The sequence below is a fragment of the Frankliniella occidentalis genome, unplaced genomic scaffold (assembly GCF_000697945.3).
Source record: "Frankliniella occidentalis isolate FOCC.00 unplaced genomic scaffold, Focc_3.1 Scaffold502, whole genome shotgun sequence".
Classification (NCBI taxonomy): Eukaryota; Metazoa; Arthropoda; class Insecta; order Thysanoptera; family Thripidae; genus Frankliniella; species Frankliniella occidentalis.
The window spans coordinates 11,032-23,408 of record NW_026267620.1 but is presented as its reverse complement, the minus strand read 5'-3'; the positions used below and the strand labels follow the sequence as shown (position 1 = coordinate 23,408).

Below are 12,377 nucleotides of genomic sequence, written 5' to 3'. Positions count from 1 at the left end.
CCCTCCCCCGCCCCTCCTTTCCTTCCTTTCTCCGAGCCCGAGCCGAGCCGAGCCGTCGCGTGTTGGGTGCAGTGAAGTCTGGAAGTCAGATGTGCCGCACATTGTGTGGGTGCTAATATTGTCAGACATCTGTACGTGTTGTCAAATTCGACGGTCTCACCCGTCATCTGAGTTCCAGCGACCGGCATGTAAGTACCAAGTCACACCAAAGAAAAAAAAACTGTTCAAAAACATTCTAGGATTTGTAACATTATCTTTGTTTCAGCATGTATATAGTTTCACATTGGTTTAGTAATCGTGAACTTGAGTGCACATTCATTCCCAATGGTCAGTGGCCAGGCGTAGTCCCTGGAGAAGTTGTGCTTCTTCGCAGGAACTGCACAGGAAGGCTCGAGTTAGCATTTGTGTGGGGAGTAGGAGGTATGTTAGCTGTTCAGTCCTTACAGGCATAATGGGATTTACCTATCATATATGACTTTAAGGCTCATTTATGTTTAGGTACATCGGATGATGCCAAGCTTTCTGCTGGAGAGTATGGGGTGCGACATGGACCTTTCAAGCCGACTGAACTTCATGAAGGGCGCCTTGAGTGTATACTGAACCGTTCGATTGAATTTTAATCCCCTGTTTCTATGTTATAATGTGTTTCCTATTGTATTTTACACTTTGTCTTATTTTATATAAAGAAAATGACCTTAATACTGCATGTTTCACTTTTTTAACTTGAGAATACAATTATGTATGATGTTTGAGATAAGTCTTTCGTTTACGCAATGTGAAAACATTCAAGTCAGAAAGAAATTTAAAGAATAAGTACATGGTACGCAACTTGTAATAATGTACATTTTTCAGAATCAGAAGCTGACATGAAATCTTTATGAATATATTTTAAGTGGTGGGACACATTGCTGACCAATCTGATGTTGATGAACTTGAGGTAAATCTGAATTGATCTAGTTAACAATTTTTGGTAAAGTGCAGAACTTTTCATGGCCAAGAAGCTCATTAGAATTATGAGATATTTCATTAATTAATTGAGGCTAAATGAACATGAAATTGCAATTGACATGTCTCATTTTGATAGAGGCTTAGGCAAGTTATTCTGGTTTCATAATTTAAATGTAATGTACAAAAATTTTCTTTAAAAATATATGTAATTTGACATGTGGTGTGGACTTGATTAAGTTATTTCACACCTCTTTTAAATGAACTCTTGCCCGATTTTTTTTCTCTCAAATCGAACTGTCGAGAAAGACAAATAACATCTATTCAGTTCGGTAATTATCTCTGAGTCTCGGACTACCTGCTTTGTCATATTTCCAACTGGTTCCAGTTTCCAAAACATATCCATAAGATTCGATTTGTGCTACACTGGTTATAGAAAATGTACTTTGACATGGTTGATTTATAAAAATAAAGGTTATTGATACAAATAATTTTTTTGTTATAATTATATATATATATGGCTTAGGTTAACCTAACGCATGGGTGAAGCAGTATTGAATCTCTACATGATGCATAATTCTTAGCTGTCAATAATTGACTGATGTTGAAGATGATTTGTCAATGGCTAATCTCTTTGAAGCAGTGAACGTGGATGGCTCCTATTGAGAACTAACAAGCTAGTTGTTTGGTAGAGCATAGTAAGACTTGCCATTAATATGGGTTAAGCTCACTAATCAAATAAGTATTTTCAACTGAACAATTTACACTTATAGGATGGGTTGTTTATTGAACAGACATGTACAATGTTGTCATTTTATTAATAAACACAAAACAACATCAAAGGACACAGTACATCATACAAAGCAGTAATAGATGAGAATAAATCAACTAATCAAATTAAAACAGATATAGTAGCATTGGAGGTCCTTTTAAAAGATTATTGTTTACCATATCATGAAATATATTGTTGGCACATTTACTTCAGGTTAGATTGCTTACCATCTCACAAAATTCCTGTTGCATTGATGAAAAAAAGACTAAAATAATATTATTTATTTAAAGTACTGAAAATGAAAATCAAAAGACAACAAACGGAGAAAGAGGGCTTTCTGCTAGGAAGGATAGCCAACATGGATGTATTGAGCATTGAGTATGCTTTACACACACTGTCTTAGAAAAATTCCAATTCAGATTTATTTTGAAAAGGGTGAGTATGTTTTGAGTCGTTTAGAGTTCTGTTGCGTTCAATCCCTTTAATCTCCAATAATCTTTTTACCATTATTTTCAGTTTGTGGTTGGCTAACCTGCCGAGGTGTTGTATCTCGTCACTCATCTATATAGAAGGCTACAGGTGTCAGCAGTGTCAGAGTTTCGCCAGAGCTGAGACATAGCGAATTGTCTTTCGACGTTATTTCGTTGCTCGCAACTTGTTGATTGATATTTCAACAATTATTTGCGATGCCGTTCATAAGCGTCGATAACCAATGTAAGTAAAGGGCATTTCACTAGGAAATTAGTAGGTAGGAATGCATTCCTTGGGTTGGCCGGTCCACTGCCCCGGTAGGGTTAGGTTTCCCATAGCTTTCTGTGCACATGGTTGTTCATGTAAACTATTATTCAAAAAAGGGTCGTGTCAGCAGAAGTATGTCAGTCTGCTGCTTGCTTTTTGACCGCGCGGGCATGCCCGGCCGCTAATCGTGTTGCAGAACTAGTGTTTGGTCGTGATGAACCTTTTTTGAAGTCAAAGTTAGAAGACCTTACATTCAGACTTTTGTTGGCATCCCGCTTTGTTTTTCACGATGAGTGCAAAGAGAAAATGCTGGAGCAACTCGCACAGATCAGTAAGAAGAAGAGGGGAGAAATCTTTACTTCAAGAATTAAATTCTTGGATGCCATCTGTTAGTGTGCCCGACAGTCTGAACTCTCAGCAACGCGATATCCATCAGTCTATTGATCTGTCTACTGAAGTTTCTATTTTACTTTCTGACGATGCTGTTTTAAGAGCTGAGACCTCTGAATCTGTCAGTCCTGGTCTAAGTGGACATTTGTCTCCTAATCATGACCTTTCCATTTCACAACATGCAACTAATCTTGAAGACAATGTTGATCTGTTCGAAAGTTTTGGAACTGAAGACTTTGGTTTGGTTATACATGACTGTGATGATTGTATTGATTGCGTTTGTGTTGGTTGTGACACTTGTGCCCACATTGAAGGGGATGAGAAGTGCGTACATTGTGGCAAATGTGATCCTGACTTAGATAACAGCTCTGTATCCGAGTGTTCTGATAGTGACAGTGATAGTGAGGAGGAAACGCCCTCTTATACTGAACTTGAAGAAGATTTTAAGTCTCTGGCTCTAGATTTGAAATTAAACCATAAGCAGATATCAGGTCTTTTAACATTTTACCGTAGATATGGTTTTGGGAATTTTCCCAAGTGTGCAAAGACACTTCTACGCACTCCAATGGTAACAACTCTCAAACCTGTTTCCCCGGGTCAGTATTGGCACAGAGGCATAACCAAGGATTTAGAATCTTATGTAAAGGCAACTAAAGTGACTGAAGTGAATATTACCTTTGGAGTGGATGGTTTACCTATCTCTAAATCATCTGGCAGTTGTTTTTGGCCAATACTCTGCTATTTTAATGACTCTGATAATGTGGTATTAGCTGGTGTATACCATGGCAATGAAAAGCCAGCTGATCACTATTTATATCTTCGAGATTTTATTGATGAAATTTTACACCTGTCTCAAGGATTTTATGTTGAAGGGAGACCCATAACTGTTCGTCTGACCCTGGCTATCTGTGATGCTCCAGCCAAGGCATTTATTTTGAATGTTATGGGTCATAATGCAACTGTTGGATGCACAAAATGTCAGACAACAGGAAAGATGTTTGGTAGGAGGATGTCATACCCTAAACTTGATGTTGTCTTAAGAACTGATGAAAATTTTAGAAGTCAAAGTCAAAAAGATTATCACAAAGGCAACACTATCCTTGCAGAAATTCCTGGCTTTGATCTTGTCTCATCCGTAGTCCTTGATTATTTACATTTGGTCCTGTTGGGGGCTTTGCGTAAGATGATGTACATGTGGGTAAGTGGACCTCTCAGAGTAAGACTGTCCAAAGCCCAACTTCAAAAGATTTCCGAGAAGCTTATCTCTATATCATCATGGGCTCCCTACGAGTTTGCACGAAAGCCAAGGTCCCTCAAATTCTTAAAGAGATATAAAGGAACAGAGTATCGTCAAATGCTTTTATACACAGGCATTCTTATTTTCCGTGGCACTCTGCGTGATGATGTATATGAACACTTCCTTGGATTGCATGTTGCGATTTACATGTTGGCACATCCACAACTTTGTAAAGAACATGCTCTATATGTACAGGAGCTATTGGTCTTCTGGGTCCACACCTTTGCTAGATTATATGGCAAGGAATATGTGAGCCACAACATACATGGTTTGATTCATCTGCCAATTGATGTGCTGAACTTTGGACCTCTGGATTCTTTTAGTGCTTTCAAATTTGAAAATTTTTTACAAGTGTTGAAGAAAATGATGAGAAAAGGAGATAAACCATTACAACAATTAGTGAATCGGTTCATAGAAGCAGAACAGGCTGGAAAGATTCAAAAGCCATGGATGAAAGAAAAATCAAGCAGTCCAACCTTCAGCCGCATCCATTCTAATGGTCCTCTGACAGCATCCACCTCTGCACCACAATATTCTGTCTGCCAGCTCCCTGCAAACTATACTTTAAATGCAAAATCAAATGCCAATAATTGTTGTATGTTAGAAGACAAATCCGTTATCTTGGTATTCAATTTTGCTGTTTGTAGTATCACTAAAGCTATGGTTGTCATTGGGAAGAAATTTAGATATAAAGACAATGCATATACCAGTCCTATTAACTCTAGTGAGCTGGAAATTTATGAGGTCTTTACCTTAGACAGACACTTTAAGTCATGGCCTGTTGAAAATATATATTGTAAATGCTACCGGATGCCATTTAAAAGAGGATTTCTGGTTGTACCAATGCTACATACATCATCATAGGTATAGACTAGTTTAACCTGTCTTGTGTTATGCTGAAACATGTTTTTAAATATTTTTCTCTTCTGTTACAGTGAGCTACCACCTGGTTGACTTCAGTGAAGGGCCACAAATCATACCAAGTAACTGGTTAGCAGATGATGGGTGTACCTGTGCCTGGCCCCATTGGGCCGATGACTTGGATCAGAACGCATGGGATAAAGCTATTCGTCAACTTATTGAACCCCAGGGACACTGGAAAGAAGCTGTCATCCAGCGAATCAGAATCAAGAACTGTAAGTTGTCATCACACTATTGCCATTCAAATATAACATTCCTATCTTAATTTTGGTTCTTTTTTGTGCACAGCTAACTTCCCCTACGTCAGATCCAAGCTGAAGGAGGCAGAAGAAAAATCTGACACTGATTTGCAGTCAGATGCTGCTTGTGGACCTAATCGGCAGCTGAGAAAAAGAAAAGTTGAAGACGATGAATGTTTCATTCCAAAACTCCCCAAATTTCAATCAGTTAAGACTCGTAAGTGAACAGTATTCTATTTAATCAATTTTTTAAAACTTTTTTCCTTGTAACTGGGTTTTACCCATTTCATTTATGATTAATTTTGACTGTTTGATTCAATGCAGTTTCATCAAGTAATAGTGAAGCACCACTTAACCTGAATGAAAGTATAGAATCTAATACATCAGGTAATTATATTTTTTAAATCTGAATCTCTGATAGTTTCTCCTTTGTGATATTTATTTTTCTCTTTCAGAAATTGATGGAGAGTTTGAGCGTCTCTCCTTTCCTCCCAGTCCGCACTCTTCGCCTAGTTCCACTCTGGCAAATACTCCTTCCTCCCTTCGTAGATCAAACTCAGGTCAGCATAAGGGGATTTTCTTGACTAAACTGATCATTGTTTTTAACTCTCTACATTACTCAAGTGATGCTTACTATTGTTTAAATGTAAAGTTTAACTCTTTTTTTTTTTTTTTTAGGAACAGCTGACAAATCAGTTACAACTGTTAATAATGGACACGAAGGAGGGAGCATTACTCCTTTCTCCACCTCTAAATCTGGTACCTCAGGTAAGAACAAGTTTAATGTATCTTTTCATTTGCTAAGTGTTGCTAAATCTTAGTTAGGATTGTTTTTTTTTTTATGTTTCTACTGATGTTTACATTTCTAACATTCCCTAAAGAAGTGATGCTTACTATTGTTTGAATGAAAAGTTTAACTCTTTTTCTTTTCTTTTTTTAGGAACATCTGACAAATCAGTTCCAACTGTTTCTAATGGACACAAAGGAGGAAGCATTACTCCTTCCTACACCTCTAAATCTGGTACCTCAGGTAAGAACAAGTTTAATGTATCTTTTCATTTCCTAAGTGTTGTGCTTTCGCACTTTCATTTTTCCCGTCAACACTTTAGTAATCTAGTTATTCACTTTTTTCAGGGACACCTAATATGATGTCATTAGAGTCTCCTGCACAGTCAAACAAACCCAATAGGGATTCAAGGACTCTTTCAGCTCAACCTTCTTGCTCAGGTAAATGTTATTATTATAATGTTAGTTAGTATTGTTTTTTTTATAATGTTACTACTGATGTTTACATTTCTAACATTCCCAAAGAAGTGATGCTTACTATTGTTTGAATGTAAAGTTTAACTCTTTTTTTTTACTTTTTTTAGGAACAGCTGACAAATCAGTTACAACTGTTAATAATGGACACGAAGGAGGGAGCATTACTCCTTTCTCCACCTCTAAATCTGGTACCTCAGGTAAGAACAAGTTTAATGTATCTTTTCATTTGCTAAGTGTTGTGCAATCTCACTTTCATTTTTGAAACATTACCAAGGTGAACAGTCTGTTGATTAATTCAATTCTATATTTTAGGGATACCAAGCGAGTCAGCAGAGTCTCCTGTGCATGACAGTGTACTCAATAGTTCAGACCAGGCAGCATGGTCAAGAGTTCCTCCTCACGCAGCAGGTAAGTTCTCTTTAGTTGTATTAGCTCTCTCTCTTTTGTCTTTGTAATACTACTTCTGATATCTCTCACACTTCAATACATTATGAAGTTAAGATTAATTATTGGTCACATGGAATAATTCCTTTCTTTCTTACAGGGGTATCTGATGGGTCAGCAGAGTCTCCTATGGATGAATCTCTTTCTCATCCAAATATTAGTCGTGACACATCTGGAAAGCGGGTCAGGGAATCAAATGTGACACCTAGCTCAACAATTAAAGAGAGGACCATGGCCATGGCAGAAAGCATGACAAACGTTGGTGTGTACCTTCTATTTTCCCATTTTTCTTCTAGTGACTTTCTTAAATCTGTGCTTTTACTTGCTTGCTCAGCTTTCACATATGCATGACCCTGCTTTTCAGAATTTAAATCATATCTTATCAGCTCCCTATGCCACCTAAAATTAAAATTAAATCAGATTTCAACCCGGTCCAGCTTGTTAGATGATGTTAATGATAATCCAAATGAATTAGATAATAATTCTAATAATTCTACGAACTCTCAACTTATGTATGGCTTGCCTGCTGACAATGCTTTTGAGTGGGACAGCTTTCATCAAAAAATTTTAGATAAGACATACTCCACTGCTTTGGTACTTTACTCTTTCTTTCCACTTTTTGTTATGCATGTGCATGTTTTAATTTTGTTTGAATTTTACAACCCCTGTATTGAGCTTTGCAAGTAATTTATTACTGATCTTCAACCAGGTCAAAGAGCTTAAACGATACAAGGACGACAATTTTGCTGGAACTGCACGGAACATATTAGGTGCAGTAGTCTCTAACAAATTTGCATCAGAATTTAGCCTTTGTGGGTCTAATGGCAAGAAGAAAGCCTTTAAGGAAAGTGGCTTTTATAAGGAAATATTTCCAGGTATAACTTTTTAATGATCAAGCATAATTCCTTTTTTTATTGTTTGATTACTAATTTTGTTTTTAAATCTACAGCTACTCTGAAAAAATTGTATCCGAACTTCACAGACAAGTCCATGAAGCTAGCCACAGAGAACTGGCTCCGCTTGGCTCCTCAACGTAGTGGTGGACAGAACTTCAAGAAGTACAAGAAGAAGTTAGTACACTTCTCTTTTTCATCCTTCATTTTAATTTTACTTATGCCTTTATGTTTTCCGGCCTCATGAAATCTCTTTGTTCTAGATCCACTCCTCGTGCAGAAACTGATGAAATTCAGCAAGCATGAGGTCTCCTCTCAAAGTGAGTCCACACTCACAATTGTTTATATTTGTAAATTTATCATTTAACGTCTCCTCATGAATTAAGGACCAATAAAAAATAAGTTACTGCTTAATTTATATCTATTTATTTCAATTTGTACAAATTTGAATACAACCATCTACTTTACATACAATACAAGATATTTCCACTATTAATCTTTAAAAAAATCAATCTTTAGCTGTAATCTAGACGGGTTGACCTCTTGTATAAGATACATCTATCCATATCTAAATATCACCGGCGCAGGCATCTATTAAGACTAAATGTAGAGTGCGGTTTAGACGTCGACTAGATCGTGTTGATGGCAGCTATCTACACATCTACTAGACGTCTATAAGACGTCTGTAGATAGACATCCAATGCATATCTAAGTATGTCTAAGTATAGACGTCTAGTGACAGACGTCTAATAGATGCCTCCATAGAGACAATCAAGACGGTCTAATAGACGTCTACCGAAGACGTCTATTAGACAAATTCACGTCTAGCCGTAGATGTCTATTAAATATCTAATAGACGTCTATTTTCTCTTAGGGCATGACCTTCATATTTTCGAAGTTTCAACGAAGGAGATTTACACCTGAAAAGTTTCCCTTGTGAGTGGGTGAGCCCGTCGCCTCACCCGCTCAGTAAAACCTTATTCATAGCTTACTGAGTTCTGTGTGCGTGCCCTGCTTACGCATCTTTTAATGCGCCAGTATGAACAAATTTGTTCACACCGGCGTATTAAGGGAGGGGGGAGGGTAAAGTGAGATTTGCAATTATTTCATACTTTTTCAGCCTCTCATACTGTAAGAACGGTTGATCTGGCCCTTAAATGTACCTGGCCAATAGATTCCCCACACCTTTTTACCTCTCAGACAACTGGAGATTCAGTTCTAACAACATTATTTTAGGTTAAGTTTTTGTTGCTACGAACACCATTCAAACAATCACTGTTTTTTAACCTTCTTTGTTGACCGATCAGCCTCGCTTATAGTCAGTGCTCTCACAAACTTAGACTACTTCTACCAGAGCACAGCAGAAATTTGATCCGTTGCGAAACCGCGGAGAAATTTTAACAAAGCAAGATGCTCTTTAAACTCAAGAGCTCTTTGAACCCACTTCGGGCGACGGAAACTAGTTCGCAGGCACACTGAGATGTAGCTTACCTGCTCCCCTTTCGATTCATTACTCGTTGCCATAGTTTTTCAGACGTTTTGATCGAATATGGTTGAATTTACTGAAGCGCTGCAGTCAGGCGCGGCTCGCCCGGCTCCGGCCGGGTGGGGGGCCGGGCCTCGCTACCGCATGGGGTCACTCCGAAGCGCCGCGTTGCCACCCCCTGCCTCTAGCTCACGTCCTTCTTGGGGAAGAGACAGACAAGGGCAAGGGCATGAGCTCGCTGTACATCTTTTACAAAGCAGAAGAGCAGGCTAAAAATACGCAAGCAGAGCACGTATACGGAACTCAGGAAGCCATGAATAAAAATGTTCATAAGCTTTTAGTGTGCGTGTCGTTAACGCAGTACTTGTGCGTGCGCAGGCTCTGGACGTCGTGGTGCACTACCTGCGGATGGTCTGCGCCTGGCCTGAGGGCCGCGGGCCGCTCGCGCACGCATTCTCGTACGTGCTGCCGTTCACATTCCTCGCGGCGGTAATCCCGCCGATGGTGTACTTTGCCCTGGGCGAGCAAGAGGACAACGTAGAGCTCGTGACCTTCTTGACGGATTCACTCAGCTGTTGTCTCTGCACCTTCAAGATGTTCCACCAACAGAAGCACGCCGTTACGGTACGGTAACTAGAGATTGCTCCAGGAGGGATACCAAGCAAGCCTCTAGGCAGGGCAGGACTGGGCAGGGGAGGGATAACCACTCTGGCCCCCCACCCAAAAATTCAGGTTACGGTTACGGCCAGAATTTACGATTACGGCCGTAATTTGCTCCGGTTACGGTTAAAAGTTACGATTAGGATCGTAACTGGAGTCCGATTACGGTTTACACTTACGGTTACGATTAAGCAGATGAAACTTACGAGTACGTTCATAACCGCGTAAGAGCATTAGAATTTCAGAAAAGAATGTTGTTGGCTGTTTCCGGGGCCAAGCTGAGCCTTTTTTGCCGGAAGATGTGACCAGCCTCAGTGAACTCCCTCTCTGATGATGCACTTGTTGCTGGTATGCGCAGCAATTGCTCCGCAAGCGCTCACAAGCAGGGGAAACTATCTCGCTGTAAAAAATGATATCATATTAAAATAATGTCCAATACGTCTGCACGGGTAAATTCTGGTAGGTTCCCTCACTAGGAGGTCCCCCCTATTATCGTATAATTTTTGAAATATTTTTAATGATAATATTTGAAAATTATAAAATATTGTAAAATATTGCATAATATTCAAAGCAGGTGTTTGGAGGGCCGAGCAATTTTCCGTACCGGTACCGACACTATCCTCCGCTCTTCCAAAGCTTCACGCGCTTCGGGGAAAATTTAAAAAACCCAGATAGTGATTCTGTATTGATCTATTGATAAAAACATTGAAAATATTTTTTATTACTATTAACGAATTAGTTCTTGCTGCATTTTTCACCTTTTCTCGCTTTGGCACCCGAGTGCAGGTTCTGCTTCATGTTGCGTACAATAAGAAGCTTTTAAATTAGAAAGAGGATAATGAAGATCTTCTAGGTGTTAAATGAAGTTTTCGTGCGGCCCGCCTTGACAAGCTCAGTTTCTTTTGGATCAATCTGGTGGCGGTGAGTATGAGGAGTGCTTAAAGTTCAATCACTGTGTAAGAGTATCTTATGTCACCAATCTAATAACATCAACCAATATGAATAAAACAAAAGTAATTGGAACTATGAACGCATCATATTCGTCCTCTCTCAATCCTGCAGCGTGCAGCATTCAACTAGTGCACTGAACATAGCACGCATTTTCAAAGTGAGAACGAGAATCAGGCTATATTTAATTCAGTAGTAAAATGCTGCGCGCTGTAGGATTGAGGGAGGGAATGCTGTCACCATTCATAAGGCTCAAGGCTTAACTTTATCTATGGTATTTTTCTCATAAAGGTTGTTACAATTTTATTCATAGTATTTTGTATGCATATTGATCAACTTTGTCAAAAATTTTGCAGGCTGTCATTAACATTGGAGAGGAAAGGGAACTGTCTCCTGGCATATCCTTCGTGGCATTGTCCAGGGTGACAAGTCTAGACAGCCTTACTTTAACTCCATTTTCGAAAGAAAGATTTTTAAAAATAAACAATTCAAAAACACTAAATCTCAAAAATGAAGCTTTGGCAAAACTTTTGGTAAAATCCGTTTTACTTAAGAAATTTGCTTATTGGTATGTACAAATGTAATTTTTTCTTAATGTAAGCAATTTTGTTTGTGTATTAGCTACTGGAATGAATTGTTTCTGCCATGGCAATCAATTAAAATAGCTTCATTTGCAATAACTTCATTGACCTGTGTAAACAGCAGCACACACAATTCTAAAAGTAAGATGAAAGTGTCGCAGGCTTGACGAATTGTGTGAAGCAGTGACACCTCTTTTGGGTATCAATGCATATTCTCCTTAATGCCATGTGTACAATTTTAAGTAAAATAATAGAATAATTCAATTCAGATATTTAGTCAAAAAATCCTGTGTGTGTGTGACACCATCGTCAGAGGTGCTCGGAAAAAGCAGAAAGGAGAGAAGGAAAAGGGGGAAGGGAAGGGAGTGCGAAAAAGCACGGGAGAATTGAAGAAATTCGTAAGCTTGTCCATCAGCTTCTCTCTGTTGACGCTAGAAGGCGCTCTTGCCCTTTCCCGCTCTTTTCCCCACTCCCTTTCCTCTTCCTTTTTTTCTTTTTCTCATTTCCAATTTTCTTGCGAGCACCACTGACGCCGGTGTCACACTCTCGCTCCGTTCGTCACAGAGTTCAGGTAAGAACAGTACCTTTGCTGCCTGCCCACTCCATTCGTCGGCAAAATGTCAATTCAGGCGTTTCTGAACGACTATCCAGCCCTTCCGCCTCAGTTGGTTCTATATCTTAGCTTCCAGCTAGCCCCACTCCAACCGTTGCCCATTCCTGCGGTTGATAAGCTGAGGGAGTTTTTCAATTTACATGGGGAAAACAGTATTACTGAGAAACTAGTTCAATTTTTTGCCACT

The 12,377-nt window shown here is 39.0% G+C and overlaps 2 protein-coding genes across 2 annotated transcripts; both read left to right on the top strand.

The window, feature by feature from the left end:
- The first annotated feature begins 2,265 nt into the window (after nucleotides 1-2,265).
- Nucleotides 2,266-7,399, top strand: LOC127751464 (mucin-1-like). The gene is made up of 10 exons (XM_052275060.1): nucleotides 2,266-2,431; nucleotides 5,078-5,278; nucleotides 5,352-5,519; nucleotides 5,627-5,689; nucleotides 5,758-5,862; nucleotides 6,243-6,332; nucleotides 6,437-6,529; nucleotides 6,673-6,762; nucleotides 6,878-6,973; nucleotides 7,110-7,399. Exons 1-10 carry the CDS (start codon nucleotides 2,404-2,406, stop codon nucleotides 7,358-7,360), a joined length of 1,185 nt encoding a protein of 394 aa, XP_052131020.1. The 5' UTR covers nucleotides 2,266-2,403; the 3' UTR covers nucleotides 7,361-7,399.
- LOC127751466 (uncharacterized) lies at nucleotides 7,373-8,285 on the top strand. Its single transcript, XM_052275061.1, has 4 exons — nucleotides 7,373-7,603; nucleotides 7,719-7,884; nucleotides 7,959-8,079; nucleotides 8,166-8,285. Exons 1-4 carry the CDS (start codon nucleotides 7,520-7,522, stop codon nucleotides 8,206-8,208), a joined length of 414 nt encoding a protein of 137 aa, XP_052131021.1. The 5' UTR covers nucleotides 7,373-7,519; the 3' UTR covers nucleotides 8,209-8,285.
- The last annotated feature ends 4,092 nt before the right edge of the window (nucleotides 8,286-12,377 follow it).

Coding starts and splice junctions, on each gene's coding strand:
- LOC127751466 (XM_052275061.1), top strand. CDS start 7,520: ATGTATGGCTTGCCTGCTGACAATGCTTTTGAGTGGGACAGCTTTCAT. Junction 7,604..7,718: donor AGACATACTCCACTGCTTTG/GTACTTTACTCT, acceptor ATCTTCAACCAG/GTCAAAGAGCTTAAACGATA. Junction 8,080..8,165: donor TTCAAGAAGTACAAGAAGAA/GTTAGTACACTT, acceptor TCTTTGTTCTAG/ATCCACTCCTCGTGCAGAAA.
- LOC127751464 (XM_052275060.1), top strand. CDS start 2,404: ATGCCGTTCATAAGCGTCGATAACCAAT. Junction 2,432..5,077: donor CATAAGCGTCGATAACCAAT/GTAAGTAAAGGG, acceptor CTTCTGTTACAG/TGAGCTACCACCTGGTTGAC. Junction 6,763..6,877: donor CTCTAAATCTGGTACCTCAG/GTAAGAACAAGT, acceptor TCTATATTTTAG/GGATACCAAGCGAGTCAGCA.